We start from the raw sequence: 26,680 nt of genomic DNA on the forward strand, positions 1-26,680 counted from the left end.
TATAGTGCTAATGTTACGTAACAATGTTGATAAGTCACGGAATCAATATAAGGCGGTGTTGGTAGGGTCTCTTTCTTCTTGTGCACTTGAGAGTTAATATTCACTTTGCACAGCACTGTGCTATAGGGGAAATGCTGCATCATATATATATATATATATATATATATATATATATATTTTTTTTTTTTTTTTAAGAAATGTTATTTCTTTTGGCTCTCTCCATTTTGACCTTACACCCAACATTGCTGGCAGTCTTTACCACAAGTCTCCTTAGAAATGGCATGCACAATATTCCTACTGAATAATTCATTTAGCATGCGCTCATTGAGTTGATTTCTACTTGTCTTCCTAGTGACATTATCACTTAATATGATCTGTAACAAAAAGTCACTATGTTTCATTCAACCAAGATAGGGACCTCTTCAAGAATGTTGTGTAAATGTTTTGGTTTGTAATAAATATATGAATCCAATAATTCTAGGGGATGTGTTTCAAGGAACAAAAAAATTTAAATTAATACTTAAAAAACTGGGATAATTCTATTTCAATTACTGATCAATATAAAGTTTGCTCCCAAAGTCTGGTGATGGTTGGTTATCATTCTTCAGCACTGTGAAATTGAGGGAGAACAGCTGTTTACTGCCCTGATTCTGTTCTTTTATATACAGATAAAGTAAAATCATGGCATATTCAAGTGAACACAGTATCTTTGGAATTGGCGACCTGTTTTACTGACACTTCCTATGACTTCAGGCAGATTATGTTGTGCTGTATTCCTTGTCTTCAGGACTCTTTAATGCAACTTTCAATTTGATTGGCATTGCTATAGCTGATATAAGTAGTAAGTGTATTCAGTGACTGAAGAAGTAAATTGAACACACTGATGGAAATTTGGTAACCTAGCGCAGCTAAGCTCATTCTCCACCAGGATTTCTAGTTCTACTACTTTGTTATCTCTCTGATTTTTAATAATTTAGCAATTTATGTGTGAGTTTTTGAGTCTCTAAATTCTATGTGTCAGATTTTGCTACGATTTTACCTACTTAACATATTCATATTTGCTTTCAAGAGATGAAGAGTTAATTCAGGTATTCAACAACGGAATATTTTGGCCTCCTAACTTAACAGAATTTTAGTTCATGTGATAGATGACGAACTGGACAACTTTTGTTGCCATGGTGGGTTACTAAGTGGCTTAGTTTGACTTTGAATATCCTATGTGAGGAGATCTAGGACACTCTAGAAGAAACTTTTCTTTTCTTTCCTTTTGCCATAGCCCTTAACCCTGTCCCAAATTCAGTAGCAGTACAAACCAGGGTGTCAAAATAAATGCCTAGAAAGGATTTTAAGTAAACCTAGGGAAAGCTCAAAATATATTTTTTCTAAATGAAAGTTCCTTGATGGAATAATCAAGTGATCTTATATATATTTTCATTTAACTTGGCTCAGAACGTTTTCCTCAAAAAAATAATCAATTTCAATGATACCTCAGCGAAGTGATGAATTAAATGAGTGAACATTCTGAATAATAAAAAATTAATCTATAAGGAGCAATTTGTTGGTAAATCATTACCTAAAATAAAAACAAGATAAGCCCTAATTAAATCAGAGCTCACAGGTAATTTATTTGTTTACTTTCAATAGGATTCAAATTATATGTTAGTTGGTAATATTTGGATTGTATAGTAAAGCACTGTTAGTATACAGTCTCCTATTCATGGTATTATTGATGTACACTAAAATATGATAGGATCATTTTTAAAAGATGAAAAGAGAACAGCTACATAATAAAATAAATAGGACATATTGGGAATAGAAACCTTCCTGGATTTTTCACAAAACCCTCTAAGATTATATCTTTCCTTTCTTTATGTCTGCTCTTTGCCTTATTTTAATTTACTATGTTAAATAGGGTTGAAATGTGAAATTTGGGCTGGTCAGTTAGTCTTTCACCCTCAATATTTTGCCTGAAATTATAAATATAATAGGTTTGTAAAGTTGAGATAAGTATCATACAGTGATTAATAATATGGTCTCTAGAGCCCAACTGCCTGGATTAAAAAAACTGAATACTCCACTTACAAACTTGTAACCCTGGGCAAGTCACTGTGTTCTCTGTTTCAGTGTCAGCATTTATCAAGTGATGATGAGAACTGTGTGATGATAAGACTATTCTGACTTAATATAATAATTGGTGCTTTGAACAATTTAGAGCCATGCATGTTGTTTTTATCATACTGTTTTTCAAGAATATGCTGTATGTGTGTTTTTATCACAGTCAATCTAAATTTCCTGCTTGCATCTTTTGTTTCTAGGACTGTAATGGTGGGTGGGGATGGTGGGGAGAGTAGGAGGGGATAAAAGACGATGGAGGTAATGGTATAAAATACCATTCCTCCACTTGGGATCCTTTCAACGACAGCCTCATAATCATGGTTGCCACCACATACCACTGTGAGGGCTGGATTGGCTCTTGTACACACAAGAGGAAAAAAAAAAGAGGAAATTCAGCATCTGAAGAGAATGATACTGGTCTTATGAAATAACAGAAAAGATCCCTCCACCCAATCACTCTCCCCCATAGGAAAAGCCTGTATTGCATGAATCTTTCTATTTTTTTCATAACCCCCTAAGGTATTCTACTATCCTCTTTCTTTTACCATTTCACAAAGACCTGATATACTAAATTCTATAGGTCTTATCTCAAGATTATCTCTTGTTGTTTTATACTTTATACTTTTATGCTATTTTAGCTCTCATTTCACCTCCCTTAAACTTGTAATAGCTCTTAACCTGACTTCTGTATCTATTGTTAAGTCTACCATCCACACTAGGACTTCTCAACCTCACCACCGTTGGCATTTTGGGCCGGATAATTCTTTGCTGTGGGAGAACTTTGCTGTGAATTGTAGGACATTTAGCAGCTTCACTAGCGTCTACCCACTAGATATTAATAGCTCCTCCCCCAGTTGTAAAAACCAGAAAGGTCTCTCTGTGTTGCCACATGTCCACTAGGCAGCAAAATCATCCTCAGTGGAGAACCACTGTGCCTCAATGCTTCCTGATCAGTCTTCCTAAAGTATTGTTCAAATCATACCATGCCCTGTCGAAAAACTCAGAGGCTTCTCATATCATACTGAAAAAAATGTTCTGAACCCTTCAGATCTGGCCATCACTGGGTTTCCTAGTGTATTCCTTAGTCTCTTACATATTGTCACTATAATTTAGACTGGCTGATCCATGAAAAATTCTTCCGATAGATGATAGATAGATAGATAGATAGATAGATAGATAGATGATGAATTTTCTGGGTTTGATGACTGTCCTCAACCAGAGTTTTCTCCCAAGTACCCTGTCCCACTTCCAGCATCATCTTTCCAGATTTTTTCCTGCTTAAAACATGGTCTTGCTCAAATTTCTTCACATAGTAACTTAGTTTAAACCCCTGTTGGAATTGAGAGGGGTGTTTGATATATATATGCGTATATATGTGTGTGTGTGTGTGTATAGTCACTGTAATTTAAAACCATATGGTATCAGCATAGAAATAGTCTAACAGGTCAATGGAGCAAAATATTGACCCCAGAAACAAATACCAATGATGTACGTAGACAATATATAACAAAGGAGGCATTTTTCTGTCCGTGGAGATCAGGTTGTTCATTAGTGTGCTGTCTCAAGAGAGAATCCTTTTAGAATGAAAGAAAATGTGGACTTCATTCCATATACCAATGGAAATCACTTAAGTAAAAGATGTAACTATAAGTAAATATAAAAATAACAATTTCAAGAAAAACATTTAGGACATATGAATAAGGTCAGATTTAGGGAGTTTTTGAAAACAATACAGGAAATCCAGTAGCTGTCAAGGAAATTGCAATTTATTTTTCTACATAAAATGACATGTTTGTATAGCAAAGAGTAAATAGGCATAAATATTTAAATCACATAGTTAAAGAATGGATATCAAGGCTTCAAAATATTACAGTATTACAAAATAATAAGGAGAAATAAGAATTTCATCAGAAATGAGTTCTAGTTGGTTAATAAGTATATGAACATCTTCTCAAATTCCCTAGTCAGGGAAATGCAAATAAGGGTAACAATGGGTAACTATTTCTCACTATAGAAAGTGATGCAGTCTATTTTTTCTTGTTTTTGGAAAAATTACAGTCTTTTGAAAAAGTCTGGTAATAATATATTTTAAAATCAAATTGAAAACTTTACCTTCTGACCCAATAAACATTTTCCTGGGAATCTGATTGATAGATGTAAGGGTTATATGTATTAGGTTGTTTACTACAGAATAGATTGTAGTGGAAAAAAACTAGAAAACAATAGGCAAATGGATGAATTAACTATGGCATCAACAATTATATGAAGACTAGATTTTTGGAGGGATATTTCTGTGATAAAAGCAATATGAAGAAAAAAATATATGATATAATCCATTTTTATAGGGAAAAAAACCAGAATCCCAGAATGTGTGTGTCTGTGTGTGTGTCTGTGTGTGTGTGTGTGTGTGTGTGTTTGCGTGTGCGTGTAATTATATCAGCATGGGAAAAGGTACAGAGAAATCTATACCTGATTTTTAGGTGGAGAGAAAGGGAGAGAAATATGGATAAAACAAGAGTAGAAAAGTTTTCCATGATTTGAAAGGATCAGGAAGCATGTATGATATAAATTTATTTTAACTCGTTTAAGAGAGTATGCCTGCTGAGTGTGCCTAAGGAGATAAATGAAAATGAACATAAATGCACATTCTTATTTAAAATAGTTTGGCTGCTATCTAACTGCATTATTTTGTGAAATAATACTCCAGCTCCACATGCTGCTTTCCCTCACAACTAAACAATATGAACAGAATTAAAGTGCAATCTCCACTGGACATCCCATTGGACTTTTGAATGATTTGCATTATATCTAATTTCATCAACATGAACAACATGCTTTTTCTATACCCCTGTATAAAGGAAGGAACTCTTGCATTAGATTTAACATCATAATCAAAATTTATTTATTCACTCTTTCTTTTGACAATAATAAAAGTGTTGAGTGTCTCCACTGAATCATGTAGTTTAGACTCTAGAACATGATCAACGTATCATGGCCGTGCCCTAATCTATGAGGAGATGCAGGCACGTGAGAAGATCATCATATAGGGATAGAAGTCACCATGACATGTGAATACCTGGAGTTCTCTAGGAGCCCCAAAGAGATTTAAAGCCAGAAAGAAATTAATCAAGCTTGTTTTCTTTCTACCCGTTCTTTGAATGGATCATAGGGATAAAAGGCTTTTTGTTTACTTTATAGTATGGTTTGTAATGAATCCAATTTTAGTATTATCAGTATGCTATTGAGTTGGATTTCAAGAATGAAATATCATTTTAAATAACATGTACACTCAAAATATTTATAGAACACATTGCTTGTTAATTAAGTGTTCCACTTCTTGTTCATGGAACATCTAGAATTTGGGGAACCTTAAGTGTATTCCTGAGAGTAATTATATATATATATACATATGAACTCTGTTCATTCCCCAAAATTAAAACTGTGCATGGGTTCATTATACAATTTGCGTTGTATAATATAATATACAAATAATTTTCTTTCTTTAAATTTTATTTTATAGTTCTCTCTCTCTGGATAGTTTACTGTGGCAGCATGCCTTTATTATATAAAAAAATATATATATATATATTTTTTTGAGGTACGCGGGCCTCTCACTGTTGTGGCCTCTCCCATTGTGGAGCACAGGCCCCCGACGCGCAGGCTCAGCAGCCTTGGCTCACGGGCCCAGCCGCTCCGCGGCATGTGGGATCTTCCCGGACCGGGGCATGAACCCGTGTCCCCTGCATCAGCAGGCGGACTTTCAACCACTGTGCCACCAGGGAAGCCCTGAGGTTGGGTTTTTAAACCTTATCATGTTCTATTTTAATCTATAAATTTGATTTTAGAAAGCTCTATTAAAACAATGAACAAAAATATCCATATAGATTCAATATATTTCTTAAATTTATAATTTAAGAGTTAATTTGACAAAGGCAGGGATGGCTTCATGGGTATGTGGTGTATGACCTGGCTGTTGCAAAGGGACCTACTTTGGGAAGGACCCTGTGCTTGGATTAAAGCTCTGCTACAGCCATCTTGAAATTCATAATAATGTTATCGTTGAATTTATGTTTTGTATGTGAAGTCCACTGGGACAACAAAGCATGAATATGAGCATCGGAGCTGCAAGGTGGCAGCTGTGCATACACAGGTCCAGGCCTGAGGGCACAGCAGGAAGTACAGAAGCCAAGCAACGGGCCAGGCAGCAAGGCACACATATGCACGCCTCAGCAGTCTGGGATGCTATACGTCCCCAGTGTGGCCAAGCCGGACTGGGCTCAGGTTAGCAGTGGCAAAGGCAGCAGCAGTGTGACATAGGAGTGGCTTCCCATGCCAGCAAGGATAGGACCATGGTAAGGGCCACCTGCCTATCAGTCTCAGGAGCCCATCTCCAAAGAATCTACACAAATATTAAATCTCTCGCCTAAGTTCCAAGACAGAACCTGCAGAGCTCAAGCAATAAACTTTATCAATAAATTATTACAACATAAAGGAGTTCACACGGCCATTGAAATAAAGGTTATCAGGGAGTTATTAAAATTCTTGAGTGTGAAATGTCCAGATCTGAAAAATCCTGCAACACTGCAAAGCAAATATACACAAGCCTAGAAATACGGATTACATTTACAGATCATCATATATAATGGAAAATAACACTATTTTCATATGAAATTTTAAATAAGCCAGTTATTAACAAGGAAGGCAATTTTTAAATTAAATTTTCCTTGTAATTGAAAATATAGGGGCTTCCCTGGTGGCGCAGTGGTTGAGAGTCCGCCTGCCGATGCAGGGGACACGGGTTCGAGCCCCGGTCTGGGAAGATCCCACATGCCGCGGAGAGGCTGGGCCCGTGAGCCATGGCCGCTGAGCCTGCGCGTCCGGAGCCTGTGCTCCGCAACGGGAGAGGCCACAGCAGTGAGAGGCCCGCGTACCGCAAAAAAAAAAAAAAAAAAGAAAAAAAAGAAAATACAGGAATAGAATACATAAACAGGCATTATGGATTATATAAAAATCATGAAACTACTTTTGGTTTCTTGTACGACCTGGGCAAGTTACAGGAAATGTCAGAGGAAATATTAAAATATCATTGCATACATTTACATTTAACATTAAATTCAGTATAAAAGCAGTGTAGGGCTTCCCTGGTGGCGCAGTGGTTGAGAATCTGCCTGCCAATGCAGGGGACACGGGTTCGAGCCCTGGTCTGGGAAGATCCCACATGCCGCGGAGCAACTGGGCCCGTGAGCCACAACTACTGAGCCTGCGCATCTGGAGCCTGTGCTCCGCAACAAGAGAGGCCGCGATAGTGAGAGGCACGCGCACTGCGATGAAGAGTGGCCCCCGCTTGCCACAACTAGAGAAAGCCCTCGCACAGAACGAAGACCCAACACAGCCAAAATAAATAAATAAATAAAAATAAAAGCAGTGTAAAGGTTCTTTGTTGTGATGGAATTGTTCTGTACGTTGACGGTGATGATGAATACAGGAACCTACACGTAATAGAATTGCATAAAACTAAATACACAAATGAGTACACATTTAGTGAAATATGAATGAGATCAGTGGATTGTATCCATGTCAATTTCCTGTTGTAACATTGCACTATAGTTTGCAAGATGTCACCATTCAGGGAAACTGATGAAGGGTACATGAGATATTTCTCTATTATTTCTTACAATTTCCATGTTAATCTATAGTTATTTTAAAATAAAAACTGTAATTTAAAAAATCACATTCAGTTTCATGAATGTGATTTATATGAAGAGTTAATCCTAATTAAAAATTATTCCATGAGAATTATCAGCTCCAAATGTACTAAAATTTATACATTAAAATAATTTATCGGGGCTTCCCTGGTGGTGCAGTGGTTGAGAGTCCGCCTGCCGATGCAGGGGACACGGGTTCGTGCCCCGGACCGGGAAGATCCCACATGCCGCGGAGCGGCTGGGCCCGTGAGCCTGGACCGCTGAGCCTGCGCGTCCGGAACCTGTACTCCGCAACGGGAGAGGCCACAACAGTGAGAGGCCCACATACCGCAAAAAATAATAATAATAATAATTTATCAAAAATTTATCCTAATGTCCCAGGCTATAAAATACTCTTAATAGTTCCAGTAACAGTTGCATCAACAGAAAGATCTTCCTCAAAATTAAAAATGTATCAGAAATTATTTGTGATCTTGCATTAGCCAAAAGCAACATGTCATTTTCAATTTTATCACTGAAGAAGAAATTATTAATTGTATGAGTTTTGATGACCTAAGGAATGAATTTGTCAGAAAGTTACGCCAGAAAAATTGTATGATCAATCAAGATATCACAGTAGTATAGTATTACTTGTATTTTACATAATTATGACAGAAATATTTCACTTTTTGAAATGTGTAAATTTGTGTTGTTACTCAACTAGCACTATTTTCCTAAGTTTTATAAGTAATAAAATATTTTAAGGAAAAGTCTTTATATATTATTATCTTTAACAGTATCCTTTTTCCCTACATTTTGCACTAAAGCGCTTCAGATTTTTATTTTGCACTGAGTCTCATAAATTATGTACATCCTGGACTAGGGAGCTTGAGACAAATTGATCAAAAAAGTCCTTTAAATTTTATCAGACACTATATAAAACATATTGAACAGCTTATTTTTGTAGAATTGAGCTTAGAATAAAGTTTTGAAATGACATCAGAAATTGCATCTAATAACTGATCTCTGAAGTCAGGTTTTTTTTTCAGTGTCTGCCAAGATATTATTTTGCTTATGTTATTCTATTTTATTTTATTATTTTATAGAAAGCCAACAAGATTCATCCATCAACAACCCTGATATTTGAATTTCAATAAACATTACTCACATGACTCAGAGAAGGCTTCAGGGAAGTCTTTTCATTTATCAGATCTGTATTTCCAAATTATGTTTATTTTTCATTTAAGACGTATAGGACTAGGGACTACACAAGTCTACCATTTGGACTTTCAAAATCTAACATCATGGTTTTGACAAAAATTCCTATACTTAGGCCTATCTGCTTCACATCTATCTGCAGCATTTCTCAGCTTGCAAATATATTGCTAGAGAATGACCAGATTTCCTGGAAACTTTAAAATGAGCTAATCAGCGTTCATTCATTATCCCAAAAGGAGTGTTTAGTTTTTAAAATAACACATCAAAAACTGACTAGGATTGTGTATTATAACAGTAGACTATTTCTATTTCATTTTTCTGGGTAAGCGTTTAAAAACATCGTCATGTGATTAGCTACTGGGGAGAAGTACCTGTGTAAATGCTCCATTACAAGAATGTTATAATGCTTCTGTGTACGGGTCATACTTTGTCATGGTTTTTCTTCTGCTATCCTAATGGTTCAGTCTACTTCCTCTTTTCTGTTGCAGAATGACTCTTGGGGAAAGCAGTATTCATACGCACTCTTCAAAGCGATGAGTCACATGCTGTGCATCGGGTACGGGGCCCAGGCCCCAGTGAGCATGTCTGACCTCTGGATCACCATGCTGAGCATGATCGTGGGAGCTACCTGCTACGCCATGTTTGTTGGCCACGCCACAGCTCTAATCCAGTCTTTGGATTCTTCAAGGCGGCAATATCAAGAGAAGGTAATTTGTTTTATCTCTAATACGTTCAGTCAGCTAGTTTGTAAACTTAATTGTGTTCAGATAACTAAACTATGCCCTCTATCAAAACTACAATGAGATAAAATGTTTAAAGGGGGAAAACACAATCTGTTTCCATATTTTGAAGTGTCTTCAAGGTGGTCCTCGTAGCTTTTGTTTCCAATTTCTCTCTTAAATAATACATATTTTTTTAAAAAATCTGAATTTTCATTCACAGAAAAAAATAGTTACCTGTTTCAAAATGTATGAAACTGATTTAAGGTATTATCATTGTTCATGTTCTATAATTTTTCAACAGTTAAGATAATATAAAGATTTTTCTTATACAGTTAGAAAAATATGTTGTTAGCTGATTAAATGCAGACAGGCAGCCATTGCACATCACTCTGTGCCTCTCTGCATGTTACAATCATAATTTATATTAAGTCCATATGCATAGCTGAACATATGTTGCCCTTGTAGCTAGATAAGTCACCACACACCCTCTTTAAAATGCATATTAACAGCTGCTATCATACATTCACATGCACAATATGTTAATTTAAATGATTGGTGCTCTAAACTTTTCTCAAAAGAGAGACAAAAAGTAAATTCGTTCACTGATTTATTCATCGGATTTTTTTAATATGCTGAATTACTTTGGTTGGGACTAGACCCTGGATAATCAGCCAGTACTTATATTCTTCACCAAATATCAGTAACTTTCTGACAGATAAGAATGTGGGGGTTTTTTTGTTGTTTTTTTGTTTTGTTTTGGTTTGGTTTTGGGTTTTTTTTGCGATACGCGGACCTCTCACTGTTGTGGTCTCTCCCGTTGCGGAGCCCAGGCTCCGGACGCGCAGGCTCAGCGGCCGTGGCTCACAGGCCCAGCCGCTCCACGGCATGTGGGATCTTCCCAGACCGGGGCATGAACCTGTGTCCCCTGCATCAGCAAGCGGACTCTCAACCACTGCGCCACCAAGGAAGCCCAATAAGAATGTTTTATAACTGAAGGAAGACTTTCTAATGTGGAAGCTCTGTTGAACATGACAGAATATATAATATGCACCTTGCCAAAGAACATATCTGAAAGTAATGGTTAAAATAGTTCTAGAATACGTCTCTTGGTGAGTGATAACAGCTTAGACTCATAATTACTCACAAAACAGCCAAAGATCTTTCATTTGTGGCTTTATTTACAGAAGTTTTCAACACTTTAGTCACACAATAGGAAAAAAGGGAACCTAGATACTTTATTTCCCTTGAATTTAGTTACGCTGCCACCAACTATTACAGTGAGCAAGCTGATGTTTTATTACTGAAGTAATGAAAAGATGAACCACCAAAATAGCTTCAAGGTTCATTTTAAAATAAAGCCTCCAATTAAACTGCAAAGAACAAAGCACATAGTAAGGGGAAAGAAACTTCATACAATGGTGATTTTTAGTAAAAATTATATGCTCAATAGAATTTGGGCTAAATTTATGGGGATTTGAGATAAGACTACATATATGTTTCTGTTACACTATTTCTTTTTCCCTTTCAGTGGATATTGCTTTTCATAAAAATGCTCTTTCCCACTTCCTTTTTGCCTACATCATTGCTACATATTTTCTTAAAAATAAACACATCTTGGGCTTCCCTGGTAGTGCAGTGGTTGAGAGTCCGCCTGCCGATGCAGGGGACACGGGTTCGTGCCCTGGTCCGGGAAGATCCCACATGCCGTGGAGCGGCTGGGCCCGTGAGCCATGGCCGCTGAGCCTGCGCGTCCGGAGCCTGTGCTCCGCAACGGGAGAGGCCGCAACAGTGAGAGGCCCACGTAACGCTAAAAAAATAAAAAATAAAATAAAATAAAATAAACACATCTTTAATTTCTAGGATTGCGTCTATTAGCATTGTATTGCCTATTAAGTCAATTCACCATTTTTATGTTCTTAGACCTGCTCTATAAGCCACGTTTAACTTGGCAACCCAATCTATTCAACTATGTAGTCATAAACATTTACATGCAAATATGTTATGATGTTCTTCATAATTCAAGTCATCAAATTCTTGATCTTACAAGTGCTTAATAGAGGGCAAGGATACTGGGGTAACTTTTTGTTACTTTCTGACATTTGAAGCAATTTAGTCAGGAATAGCTGATTAAAGAAATATAATTTTTTTTGGTCTTCAAACCAAGATCTGTCAAGAAGTTTGGTTCTAGAATACCGTTCCCATTTTCTACTCAGCATAATTTAGGTCTTAAAGACATTGTGTTACTTTTTTAAATGCATACTTTTATGAACAATAAATGTCTTATTTTCAATTCAGTCTTATAGAATTGTTCTGCATAATGTATGATTGGCTTGCAGCTTCCTTTGTGATTTGGCCACTTTGGGTTTTTTTTTTAGATAAAATACTCATAACACAGAATTCACCAGTAACTGTTTTAAAGTGTACAGTTCAATGGCGTTCAGTCCATTCATAATGTTGTGCAACCAGCACCACTATCTAGTTGTAAGACACTTTCATCCTTTAAGCATTAAGCAGTCACTCCCCATTTTCCCCTCCCCCATCCCAAGGCAACTACTAGTCTGCTTTCTTTCTATTGATTTCCCTATTCTATATATTTCATATAAATACAATCATATAATATGTGACCTTTTAAAATATTTTTGCGGCTCATCCAGTTTGTATCATGTATCAGTGCTTCATTCCGTTTTACGGCTGATTAATGTTCCATTAATTAGTTAATTAATGTTTTGTTTATCCATTTATGAGTTGATGGATTTTGAGTTGTTTCTACCTTTGGCTACTGTGAATAGTGCTGCTGTTAACATTCGTGTACAAGTATTTATTTGAGCACCTATTTTCATTCCTTTAGGTGTATACCTAGGAGTGGAATTGCTGAGTCATATAATAATTCTAGGTTTAACTTTTTGAGGAACTGATTAATTATTTTTGTAGTTAGTATTTGTCTTTAGGTATTGGAACCATCTGCCATGGGTGTCTGCAAAATTAATAGTGATACTACTTTCACTGCCATGTATCCAGTAACATATTTTTGATGCAAAAGAAGTGAGCTGTAACCAATAGCTATTATAGTAGTCTTTCAGAATGTGTTGGTCTTCAACCACCTAATCTGGCTCCAGAATTCATTCCTCTCCATCACTTACCATATTCTTTGTCTCAGGTGAACATATTTTTAAGTCTAGTCTGCTACAAGTCACCTAGCCCACTATTTTACTTTGGAATCTCAGAGTCATTTAATTCTTCCTTCCCAGGGAACATCTCTTCAGTCTGGATCCCCCAAATTTAAGTAGTTCTATCATCCCGAGCAGTAGAATAAGGTCCCCCGATTACGAGATCCTAATCTACACAATATACCAATGCTGATAATCTGACAGGGTTATAGTGTCGATCATCCTCATTGTCATTACTTTCTCTCTTGACCAAAAAAATGTGTGATGATCTTTATATTGTCACATTGCAGGTTAAACTTGGACTTGAAGCACATAGTATGCTGCTCATTTCATGAGCTATCATATTTTGTATTCTTTTACATTTCAGACAGCTATGTTTCCCCCTTCTCTTAGGTATAGACTTTATGGTGTAAAATGCATAGTATTTAAAACGTGCCTCCCCTGATGCTCTGCTGTGGATTACCAGCAGTCTGCATAGTTTCTGTTACTGGTTACTGAACCAGCTCAACTTTGAAATATCCAAACACAGTGGTTTGGTTTTGTTTTGTTATTTTTATCTCCAGTTACTGTTTTTATTTAGTGAGGTTCATCTTTCCTGGGCAAATTAAATCTTTCCGCATCCCCACCCAGGACTTTGTGGGGCTGGAAGAGCCAGGAGTGAGAAAGCTGGGCTTGCCCTGTAGGCTCACTTCTCTCTTCTATTATAAGCCTACTAGGAGCTGCTGTTATGTCTTCTCATCAAGGTGGAAGATAGCAGTGAGGAGGAAAGGGAAGGGAAGAGGCAGTTTGGATGCACCTGCTAGAGCTGTTAAACTAGTGTCCCTGGGTGGGTCTGGCAGATAAGTAAAACTGGCACTTTCTTTGAGAGATCCTTTGGGCATTTTAGGTGAGCCCCACTGAGTCCCTGCACTTCCCTAGAAGAGGCCCTGAGAATTTGGCAGTCATCTGCAGCCTCTTTCTGCTGAGGGCTCCTTGCTCTGCCAGTGGGCACTCTTGCACGGGACCGAAGATGTAATGCTGGCCCTCCTATATCACTCAGGTCTGGTCCACAGAGAAGCCCTCATGCATCCCTCTCTTAGCCCATCTCTCAGCACTGCTGCCTCCTCCACCAAAGCAATGAGGAGCCTGTGTCTAGCCTTCTTCAGTTCCTTGGCAGGAGTCAGACCCCAGTGTCCACAGACTATTTACATGTTTTTGGAGGTGATCAGACCCCAGACTCACGTCTCTCAACTAGTGAACTTACTTCAAAAATCCCCAAGTGATTTTCTTGAAGCTCCCCCAACAGGTCAAGTGTTAGAAGATAGCCTCCCCTGTCCCAAAGCAGGCTGTGAAAGGGACTCAGAGAAGAGCAATCATTCTCCTCAAAGAAATCAGTTCCCTATCGTCAGGAAAATTCTCACTCTGCTCTCTGACCTCTGTAGACCTGCAGAAGTCTTGATCCTTGGATCATCGTTTATGATTGTAAATCCATGTAGGAGAGAGGAGCCTCAGAATATCTATCAGATATTCTGCTATCGCAGATGAGCAGTTCAGTGAACATGAGGAAGGAAGAGTAAGTCCTAGTCTAGCAGCTTTTTAGACCTTTTTTTAAATCTCAGCTCTTCTCAAAGCCTCTTCCACAGATAATGGAAATAAATCATAAACATACACATATGTATACATATATACTACACATGTATATATATGGTTTATTGTTGAATTACCTATATAATTGTTTCCTGGTCAACTGAGTTTGGAAATGTTGATTGAAACAATGAATTGAAAAGGTTTTTTGCTATAAGTTTGTGTGCCCTGAGCATTGAACATTTTGTCTCTTCCCTCTATGCCAAACCCCCATGTATTTTTTTTTTTTTTTGAGGTACGCGGGCCTCTCACTGTTGTGGCCTCTCCCGTTGCGGAGCACAGGCTCCGGACGCGCAGGCTCAGCGGCCATGGCTCACGGGCCCAGCCGCTCCGCGGCATGTGGGATCTTCCCGGACCGGGGCACGAACCCGTGTTCCCTGCATCGGCAGGCGGACTCTCAACCACTGCGCCACCAGGGAAGCCCCCCTCCCATGTATTTTAAGTGATTAATGTACACTTTGGGAAACACCTATCTAGACATACTGCTCACAGTGACCATTCCTTTTTTTTAAACTGACCTTGGGTAGTTACTACCTTCTCTAGATATATCCACAGTTCATCTAGTCTTGAAATGAAACTGCTTTAGATCACTGTGTCTTTATACTGTTGTATCTTAGTCCTTACACTTGGGCACCCCTGGGAAGCCTACTATTATATCTAAACTTGACAGTCTCTTTCCTGTCAAATAATTATAGTAATAGCAGCTTTTAGGTGTGCAATTTTCCTTCTGTAATAAGCAAGATTTTAACACAAAACACATTATGAATTTAGAGTAAGAAGTTTTCAACTCACCTTGGTGTACCTGATGTACATGAATGATTTTTAGTGTGAAATTTGAACATGACAAATATTTAATTGAGGAAATTATCAAATTGAAATAACTTTATACACTGAATAGCTTCTGAATCCAGGAAGCAGAGTGTATATAAACCTAAGGCAGGTGCAGGAATGATTTGTTTAAATAGACTGTGCTTTCTAGTGATAGGGCACAAGGCAGTGAGCCAGTGCTGCCCTGGGCTTCAAATATTGATTATGTTGCCTAATATTGTAAAAACTACTGATTCTTCGTTTAATAATGATAAGAAATTGAAATTCTAAATTTATCCAAATGGACAAAATTTTATCATGTTTGCAAGTGTTTATATGATGTCCATTAAAATCCCTTTGGAATAAGGAGGTACAGTTTAATGTAAGTAGTCTCTCAACCATACAGGTGAGTTATATGTAATCCTGCATGAACCATATTGAATTATACAATTTTATGTAATCATATGAAAAACACTATATCCTAAACCAAGTCAGTTCAGACAAATATTATTTCCTTGGTTTTAATTCATAATCCATAGATACTTATTCTTTCCTTGTAAATGAAGGACTATAGTCAGGACTGCCACATAAATTTCATATTCCCCAGAAATATTTTTAATCAGTCTAATCTTCCAAATTTGTATAAGGCAAGGTTATGACCAGAGACAAAAGGCTGGACACTAAGACCTGCTCTCATTTTCAAGCTACTTAAATCTCATTTGCAAGAAAGCAAATTTCAGGTCATTTAAAATAAAGTGATTATGGCTAATATATATACTTTCATGGTAATATGCCCTTCAAAAAGAATTTGGTTGGAGGAGGAATGATGCCAAACCAACTTTTAAACTCTTATGGATCTCATGGCCAAATCTCTCTTCCAGCCACATAATTATTGTTCTCGCAACAAACCAAATGATTCTGACCTGCCTCCAGAACCTTTCATCCTCCCTCCTTACATACTTTAATCCCTTTTAGTGTTTACACAGGTTCTGCCCTTCCCTTTGGAAGACTGTGACACCTTCCCTGATTATCCCAAGCTATAATAATCTGTTTATTGTGTACATTCTATATGTTCAGAGGGAATATAACACCATGATGGGAAGACCTGTGTCTTTGTTATTGTGTATTTCAGCCACACACATAGAAGCCTCAGTGCTGCGATGCTCAGAGGGGACAGTGAGGATTAAGAATATTTGCAGGTGTCCAAACTTTTTTTTTTTTTTTTTTTTTGCGGTACGCGGGCCTCTCACCGTTGTGGCCTCTCCCATTGCGGAGCACAGGCTCCGGACGCGCAGGCTCAGCAGCCATGGCTCACGGGCCCAGCCGCTCCACGGCATGTGGGATCTTCCCGTACCGCGGCAGACTCTCAACCACTGCGCCACCAGGGAAGCCCACTGAGCGCATTCTTAGTGGGAAGAGGTAGCTCTAAAATCAATATACATTCAGCAAAATGTTTCATGGGTTTTCTTCATTATTAGTAAATGCCTTCTTCCTTCCTTTACAAATGAGAATGCCATAAGCAAAACTCCCACATGGTTCCTTAATTAGTTGGAAAGATTTCCAATTCGGCTATACTTTTGCTTCCCAGGAGCTGAATTTTACAAACTCTGGTATGTTAAACTGGTAGTACTGCCAAACATTCTCAGGCCAGGGCAACCCTCAGACTGGGAATATCTGCGAGATTTTCCCATAGAAAAATAGCAGTGCCATAACCCTTGGGTTAGCTTCATGTGGCCACTTGAGCTGCTAACAAATTGGGCTCCTGGCAGAATAATACTTTATGTGATCAGCTGGGAAAAGTGTTAGTACATTAACTGAGTACTGTTATAGAGATAGGTACAAGTAAAGATAGAGAGCTTCGGGCTGTTAATTTAACCAAGGAGAAAAACAGAATTTTGCCTATTGTAAATCTCTTTTACTAATGATTTTCAATCTTTGTATTTTAATATATCCCAGTGGTATCCCTTTCACTCGGTGATACTTTCCGTACCAAAACTCAGTGGTATATGCTGAAATTTCCTGCGTCTTTGTTGTGGGTATTCATGGTTTCAGGACTGTATGAGTTGCTAAAGATTTGTCCTCACCAATCCTTCTTTAGTTCCTTGCAGTTTACATTTATCATTGACAGCACATCTGATACCTGTTTCTAATGGCTCTAAAGTAGAGTTGTATTTTCTACTATTTTCTTTTATTGGTTGATGTATGGATATAATTTTTTAGAAATGTTTGAATTTTCATTTGAATGTCCTCCTTGAAGTTCTTTTTCAAGTGTTTTGCTGTATTGTATTTGTGTCCCTTATATGTTATAAGACATAAATACACTATTAAGCACTTTTACAGGGCAAAAGCTTGTCACCAGGGATCCACTAATCTGACAAAAACCCACAATGGACAAGAATCACTGCATGTACTTGGATTTGTTTAGTTAGATCACTGGGATCCATTGGAAATGGGCCTTGAAGAATGTAGAGGAAATCAACAGGCAGAGATGATCACCACTGGAGAAATGCCCCAGAAAAGAGCCCTAATTGTGAGAAGATTCTTGGCTGACAGGAACAAAATGTGCAAAGGCCCAGAGGTGGCCATGTGTGGGGAATATTGAATTGTCTAGTTTGAGTGAAATGAAAACTACCTTGCTGGGCAAAGTGTGAAATTAGTTTAGGTTATGGTCCACCTAAGAACAGTTTTCAATGCTGGAGGGATGAGACTGTGCGTTGGGAAAAGGATAACCCTTGCAAAATTTTAGCAATGGGAGGTAGTCATTGAAATTGTCTTTTAAGAAAGTAAATCACAGTCGTGCATGAAATATGGTGTACTCCTAACCTAGATTGTAAGGGTCCAAAAAGCAAATAGATCACTTCATAAATGCTTACTGATAGAGTCATTAGCACAAATATATTAACAGAACAAGAATGCCAGCCTTTTAAGTAGATAGGGACACTCTGATCAATAAAACTGCTGGAAACAACAGTCTTTTATAAAGAAGTAGGATCCGAATAGTCTTTGGGGTTAAGATGTCATGTGAGTTGAGTCTCAAGTAATCCACTTTTTATCCATTTGATGTGTATTTATTGAATGCTTACTATGTGTCAGGCCTGGTACAGGATGCTACGCATACAAAGTGAGCAAACAGATATGGTACCTTCTCTCATGATGATTCCTGTAGTACAGTAGGGGTGAGGGAGGGGCATGACACAGTAACAAGGTTCACAGAAAGCAATAAATTATAAAAATTTTAAAGTGCTAAGAAGGGAAATGTGAAGGTCTGCTAAGAGATTTTTAGTCTCTGACTTGATTCATATGGGATGTGGTGGGAGTGGGAGAGAAGAAAAATTGATATTTAGGAAGAGACCTGAAGAATGAATAGAGGTAAGATAGTGAAGTAAACAGCGTGGGAAAAAGCACTGAGTGTGAAAAAGCTTGCCGTGATTCAGGAACAGACAAAAGGAAAGTGTGACCAGAGCACAGAGATAAGCGAAATGGCTCTGGATGAGACTGGAGAGACTGACATGGGTCAGGGTGGACGGCACCTCACAGGCCTACTTAGCCATGTTGTATTTTAGCCTAAATGCTATGAGAGTCTAGTAAGAATTTGAAGCCGAAGAGTGGTACAATTAGATTAGATTTTTTTAAAAGACTGTTCAGTCAACAGTGTGCCTAATAGATTAAAGTATAGCAAAAATAATCTAGGGCTCTTTGTCATTATGTAAAGGGGCCAGCGCTAGGATTGGTGCAAATATTAAATTGGGTGGAAATATGAAGCAGGCCATTCCACATTGAATAAATAGCACTCAGGGCAAATGCAGAGCTGCTATAAGAAGAAGATCCAAGAAGTCAGTGCCCTAAAGAACTGTATAATTTTGCTAATAAACTCTGCGTGATGAGAGGCCAGGTCAGTGGGATGACACTGCTCCAAGTGGTCATTTTCAGAACAGATTCTTCCAAGTTGTTCCTCTACTATCGCCTGGAACCATATTTTCTAACATTTTATATGAATTATCATTACCTGGAGAGCCTGTTGAAGCAGATTTGTGGACCCCACTTCCAGAGTTTCTGATTCATTAGGCCTAGGGTAGGGCCTGAGAATTTTTATTTCCAACAATATCTCAGGTGCTGCTACTGGTCCAGAGACCACCTTTTGAGAACCACTTCCCTAGGGTATTGTTCTTGTCTGCACGTTTGAAGCTATGCTTCAGACATGTCTGCCTTCTAGCTCATGACAAGAGGAAGGAGAGAGATACACATCACTTCTACTCACATTCCGTTGATGAGAACTTATACCTGTTGATACTCAAGGAGGCTGAGAAATTTAGTCTAGCTGGGCAACTTTGTGACCAACTAACTAGCAACTCTATACAATATAGAAGAGACAGAGAATGGATTTGGTGTAAAACTGGTGGCCTCTGCCACAGATACTAGAGTGAAAATGAGTCAGGAAAATGCTTGGGATTTTCTAGGAAGCATACATTTTGGATGGGTTATAGCATACTTGAAAAACAATAGTAGATACAAGGCCTAAAGCCATTTGTACCGGTTTGGTAAGTAATGGAGAGCCATTGAGATTTTGAATATATCTTGACTCTGTAAGAAGAAAGATGATAGAGAATGGGGAGATATATGGAACAAGAGATGATAGAATAAAATGGAAGAAAGAATTTATGTCTTCCATTAAGCCATCTGTTAGTAAAATTGAAATGGGTTATCTAGAATGCTTCTAATGCACTGTCTTATCTACCAGGGGTAATGAAGTGTCCTTAAATAAAACATTAGTGAGATGTATATTCTTTATTAAAAAAGATATTACTGTTAAGAAAATCTATTATATCAAAATCTTAGGTACCAATAATTTTATCTTCCCTTGCTTTTCAGTTGTGATCTGATCATACTGAATCACCACTGTGGATTTTTTTCTGTCATTTTCAATGAAAAACAATTCATATAAAACAGAATTACACCAGATGTGTCATAAAATAGCATTCACTATTCACTATCTGAAGTAGGATTTTTTTTTCTGAAGATTATATGAAATGAAATAAGAACTCATGAATTTAGAACTGAGTATATTGATAGTCTGAACTTGAAATACAAATTTAGAACTTTGATATACAAGTGAAGCAACTATAAACCTCTGTGATGCAAAATATTTTCAACTTTTTTTGGACTATAGCAATATTTTACTTAAACAATATTTTACTTAAATGCAATATTTAACAATAACAAAATACAATATGATTATTGTGTTTATTATTATCCTATTGTTAACAATAACAAAATAACAATAACACAAATTTAATTAAAGTGTACCTTCTTTTATCAATTGAATATATAATGATAGGATAATGACCATTATCAGGTGATAATATGACATAATGTAATTCAGATGATAGTATAAGATAGATGATTATATTCCACGTTCGCTACTTAAGCTTTGCCAAGTGAAATTATCTTAGAATAGTATACTCATTTTAAAAGATTTCTTGCTGTCCTCCTACTTTCACCTACTTTCACCAAGTTATTATTAAAATTAATGAACTAAAATTTTGAAAGTTATTCAAGCAGTTGGGGAAAAGCCACTATTGAAATACCTAGCATTAGCATATTTAATGAAAAGTGATCTTCAACTTTAGTATTGTAGTTTTATTAAGTGACAGAGAGAGTCCAAGATGTCTAATAAATGATGAAAATAGATTATTTCAACTTTTTCCCCAACGAGAACATAAAGTACTGAGTTTCATTTTAATGTTATGATTTCTTCTTTTATTTCCTGGTAGTGGGCTGATCATTAGAGCACCAGATTATTTTTCAGTTATTAACAGAAATATCTCACTTACTTGGAGCTCAAGTTGCTAGTAATCATGACTTCCTGTATTAAGCTCCACACCTGAATTTAGTGGAAAAGCAACACCTTAGAAGTAGATGCAGAGCTGCTAAAGGTAGGTGCATAGAGAGGAATGGGGGAAAGAATCTATAAGCAAGAGCAGGAACAGGAAAATGATAAAAACCATGTTCAGCAACTAAGCCAGCCCTGTGGCACAATGCAGTGTAAGACCGCACCTTGCCTCTCTGTGAGGGTAGCTTTCAACTGGTTTAGATCAGGCTCTGGCTGGAGGACTCCCATCCCGCATCTGGGCTCCACCAAATTTTGATCAATTTATAAAATGTGTATTACAAAGAGAGTTCCCTCTGTTTGGCTGGCATCTGGCAGGCAGATTGTAAAGCTCAGCTGGTCCTACAGACATGAGAATTTGGGGTCACAGGTGCTATTAGAGGTGAGGAAGTTCCAAATCACGCAATGGCAGTGCCCAGAAAATAAGGCACAGTTTATGCTGCTCCCAACAGCCATGAACATCCTCAGACAGCCACATGGGACACAAGGGGAAGAAGGTAATTGTGGAATTTTGTTTTCCAGTTTGCCCAACCTTACTTTTTATTTTTAATTGTATTTGCCATTTAATTCCTCCAGATTTTTCAGCCAAAATTTTTAGTACTTAAAAACAAACCAGGGACTTCCCTAGTGGTGCAGTGGTTAAGGATCCGCCTGCCAGTGCAGGGGACATGGGTTCGAGCCCTGACCCAGGAAGATCCCACATGCCGCAGAGCAACTAAGCCCGTGTGCCACAACTACTGAGCCTGTGCTCTAGAGCCCGTGAGCCACAACTACTGAGCCTGCATGCCTAGAGCCCATGCTCCGCAACAAGAGAAGCCACTGCAATGAGAAGCCCGTGCACCACTACGAAGAGTAGCCCCCGCTCGATGCAACTAGAGAAAGCCCGCGCACAGCAACAAAGACCCAACACAGCCAAAAATAAATAAATACATTTTAAAGAAACCCAAATCAGAAATTCTACAAACAAACAAACAGAAAAACACCTGAAGACACTTTTTTAAAGGCGGCAAACATTACTTAAAATGTCAGGAAAATTTACAATTTATATGAAGAATGATTATTCTGAAATATGTTTAAATGTTTTTAAAGGGTAAAGGGGTAAAAGCCTGAATTGTCTGGAAGTTTTCTTTATTGGAACATTGTTCCCTGATTGAATGACTCATTCTTCCCATCTTCTTGGCAATAATATTTTAGTGTTCTAGTCATACAAGCTCCAGGAAGTTGTATGTTGGAGAAATCACAAAATTTAAGGAATTAGATTTACAAATCAATTCTCTCTTCTTTTTAGAAATGAGTCAGATGACTAGATTCCAAACTTTAAAACATTAATAAAGTATTTATGCAGTCACAGTGATAATCCCTTCTATTAGCAATATGAAAAATCTAGCATAAAGAATGCTATATCACCATATTTTATAAACATATTATAAAATAACATGTCCTTTTCATCTTCGATTTAGATATTAATAGCTGGAAGCTGAATCTACACAATTCTAAAGAATCATAACAAAGAAAATAGTATTCTGGGAATGAGTGTGCAATGGGGCTCATCAGTGTTACAACATATCTATAAGGAGTTTTAAAAAATTGATAAACCGAAACCTTAATTAAATAGAGTTGGGAGACCAGAGGTGGTACCTCTGACACCCCACAGCAGTAACAGAGTCCAACAGGAAGAAGAAAGACTACTCTTCTTTCCTGGGAAGGTCTCAGCCATGAAAAGCATGGACTTTTTGTTTAGCCCTCACGACTTCCTCTTCCCCTCTATAAAAGCCTTCTCCTCCCCTTGCTGTGCAGGGACTTGCACGTGGCTCGCCCTGGTTGCAGACCCCAAATTGCAATTCTCTGCTGATCCTGAATATACCCATCTTTCCTGGAGAAATACCTGGCAGTCTATTTATTTCTGATCAACAGGACATATCTGCATTTTTAAATTGCTAGATTATCATCCAGATCATTAATACTATCTAGACAACATTAACATAAACATTTTCTTAGCTTAAAAGCTGTTTAGTAAAGTTCTTTGGTTTTAACTGGAAAGAAGGAAGATTTTCCTATTTAGTTATCTTTATTATGATTTTACTCTCAATCCGTTCACATTTTAGAGATAAGGTTGAGATCCAGAGAGGTTAAATTACATTTCACATTCACACATCTAACTAGCAGAGTGGCAAATGGACAAAACATCATTCTTATTTTTCAATCCACTGTGCTTTGGAGGGGTGCATAGGTAACTAAAGAGGATAAAATTTTCAGAAGCACTTTGCAGGACAGCCTTTGCGCTTTTCTTTCAATCTCCAAAAACAGACCATAACATCCAAAGACGACCATACTGTGAGCTGAAGTTAGTATTCTAAGATTGTAGCATTTATATAAACAATTTTTTTGAAAAAGGCAGAGATGCTTAGGTCAAACATTTGATAAGCAGATTAATTACATTCTTCCTTGGTTGAGCCCTTGTGTTTGGTGAACTAGAGTGTAAGTGGGCATTGTATCAAGATATAAATAACTTTTCACTTAAAAAAATTATTTTGCCAATGCAAAATAAACAGTGCTTTATAAACAGTGAATTTATAAACAGTGCTTTATAAACAGTGAATTTACACTTTAGAAAATCGATTTTGTGGTTTTTATTGACGGTAAAATAGTATCCCACAGATTTCATATGTTCCAAAGTTTTTCTTTGGCCCAATTTGATGTAATATACACATTCAGATGCCTATGAGGGTTATTAATATCTTATTACATTTCTCAATAAAATTTATACACAAACCTTGCATTTATCTAAAAGAAGACGTACTTGGCGTTACAAGCAGCTTTACAAAAACCCTAAGCGCTATATAGAGATTAAAAAGGGAAACAGTGCATGCTGTGGCTGTTAAGCATTTATCATTAGAATCTCCCAACAAACCTGTAGAGAAGTTACTTTTCTTTTTTAATGGTTGGAGAAACGGGGGTAGAAATGGATTACAAAACTTATCTCAGGACACAGAGCATTTCACTGTTTTAGAATATAAATTAGTAAGTCAATTCCATGGATTTTGCTAGCAACTTAGTACATGTTTCTCAGATATTGTATAAGCTGATTTTTTTTCTGGCTAAGTCTATGGAAATATTACTGTAGTTAGTATTTTATTATTTTATTTTTTACTATTAAAGTGTTGCTAAAATATTAAGTATTTTGACATTAGCAGGAAATAATCCATTATTTTAAATGAGTGAAAATTAATAGTTTTTTTTTTTAATTTCCTCATGGAATTTGAAACTTAGTTGTAGATTTTGAAATTATGTACTCATGTTTTAAAATAATAATGGTTTGTTTTTCCAGGAAAATTAGTCCAAAATTTTACAATAATTTAAAAGAAGACATAGTGACATTAGACATACAAAAGGTATCACGGCATAGTAATCTGTAACAAATTACTAGAATTTTTGAGTGATAATGTTGGCCCTGACATTTCCACAGTGATAGAAAGGCCACCCTATGATCTATTGTTTCTGTAGAAATTTATCTGAAATTCTTACATTATAGATTAGATTCCTGTGAATTCTAAAATTTTCTCTTAAGATTTTTCAGAAAAAAATATTAAATTATCTTCAAAGGTATCGTTTTATGAGGAATGTACCTTATTAATAAGCTATCTTATTTTTTGCATCTTAATAATCCTACACTTGTTAAGATTCTTATATAAACTAATTTTAAGAAATTGTGTGAGGAATCTCACTTTGTTCCCTTGGAAAGAGCTTTGCAACATCATAACAATTCTTTCCTAAAGGAAACACTGTATGATTCAGTGTAGCTGAAGATAACTGCTAATAATTACTGTGCTCACAGCACACTTATCTTGACTGTGCCAGTTTCTCTAGAAAAGAAATAACATTTAATCGTTTCTAGTTTTACAAAGAGTAAGGAAATTAACCTCAATTTGAACAAGCAAAAGGATGTCTTAATCTCTTAGTCCCAGATATCTTCCTGTGTTGTTTTTTTGTTTTTGTTTTTTTTTGCGTTACGCGGGCCTCTCACTGTTGTGGCCTCTCCCATTGCGGAGCACAGGCTCTGGACGCGCAGGCTCAGCGGCCATGGCTCACGGGCCCAGCCGCTCCGCGGCATGTGGGATCTTCCCGGACCGGGGCACGAACCCGTGTCCCCTGCATCGGCAGGCAGACTCTCAACCACTGCGCCACCAGGGAAGCCTTGTGTTGTAAATAACAAAAAGATTTCCTTACGATCATCTGACTCCAAAATATAATATTAATATATCTGTAGTATGTAAAAGGAGGTACCGGTCTTGCAAGGCCACACGATGTACAAGGAACTCATAAGTGTCTTACCAGGCATTAGAGCCATGAAATATTACACTCTTTAGTTTTTCCTTTTGTGTGTGTGGTAAAACATACATAACATAAAGTTGACCATTTTAACCATATTTTTCTATTCACGTGTTATAAACATATTTAATAATCCAGGACTCAGCAATTTAGAACGTTAATGTCTTCATAATATCACCCCCAATGTAACTTAATTTCTTCCAGAATGTCTTCTTGGCATGTCCTAGATGTCCATAATATATGCAGAAAGTAATGAATTCATACACCTCAACTTGTTTGAGTTCTTTTTCACTTGATAATATATCTATATATATTTCCATATATGTCCTTTTAAAATTTTTTTTATTTTATTTTTTCTTTTTTTAATACTTTACTTTTTGATTTTTTAAATTTACAGAGTAATAGCAATAAAAAGAGATAGACTATTGATTCATGCAATAACATGTGTGAATCTCAAAGACATTATGCTGAGTAAAAGAACCAGACTTAAAATTTTTTATTCCATCGTCATAACACTTAACATGAGATCTACCCTCTTCACAAATGTTTAAGTATACAAAATATTGTTGACTATAGATACAATGTTGTACAGCAGATGTCTAGAGTTTATTCATCTAGTTTAACTGAAACTTTATGCCTATGGATTAGTAACTTCCCTTTTCCTCCTCCCTTCAGCCCCTGGAAACCACCTTTCTTTTCTCTGATTCTGTGAATTTGATTATTTTATATGCTTCATAAAACTGGAATCATGGAGTTTTTGTCTTTCTGTGACTAGCTTGTTTAACTTAGCATTATGTCTTAAAGATTCATCCATGTTCTAGCATATTTCAGAATTTCCTTTTTTAAGGCTGAATAGTGTTCCATTGTATGCATATACCGCATTTTTATATCCATCCATCTGTTGAGGGACATTCATGCTGTTTCCATCTCTTGGCTATTGTGAATAGTGATACAATAATATAGAAGAGCTAATATCTCTTCCAAATCTTGATTTCAGTCCTTTCAGATAAATACCCAGAAGTGGGATTGCTGGATCATATGGTAGTTTTACTTTTAAATTTTTGAAGAACTCCCATACTGTTTTCCATAGGGGCTGCACCATTTTGAATTAACACCAACAGGATGCAA

General features: G+C 36.9%; 1 protein-coding gene across 1 annotated transcript in view; it reads left to right on the forward strand.

Annotated features, from left to right (window-relative positions):
* Positions 1-26,680, forward strand: part of HCN1 (hyperpolarization activated cyclic nucleotide gated potassium channel 1) — a 372,322-nt gene that overhangs the window by 247,078 nt on the left and 98,564 nt on the right. The window contains exon 4 of the mRNA XM_004265943.4: positions 9,506-9,724. Coding sequence (XP_004265991.1) covers positions 9,506-9,724 — 219 coding nt within the window. The remainder of the gene's footprint in view (positions 1-9,505; positions 9,725-26,680) is intronic.

This window comes from Orcinus orca, chromosome 3 (assembly GCF_937001465.1).
Source record: "Orcinus orca chromosome 3, mOrcOrc1.1, whole genome shotgun sequence".
In the NCBI taxonomy this organism is placed as follows: domain Eukaryota; kingdom Metazoa; phylum Chordata; class Mammalia; order Artiodactyla; family Delphinidae; genus Orcinus; species Orcinus orca.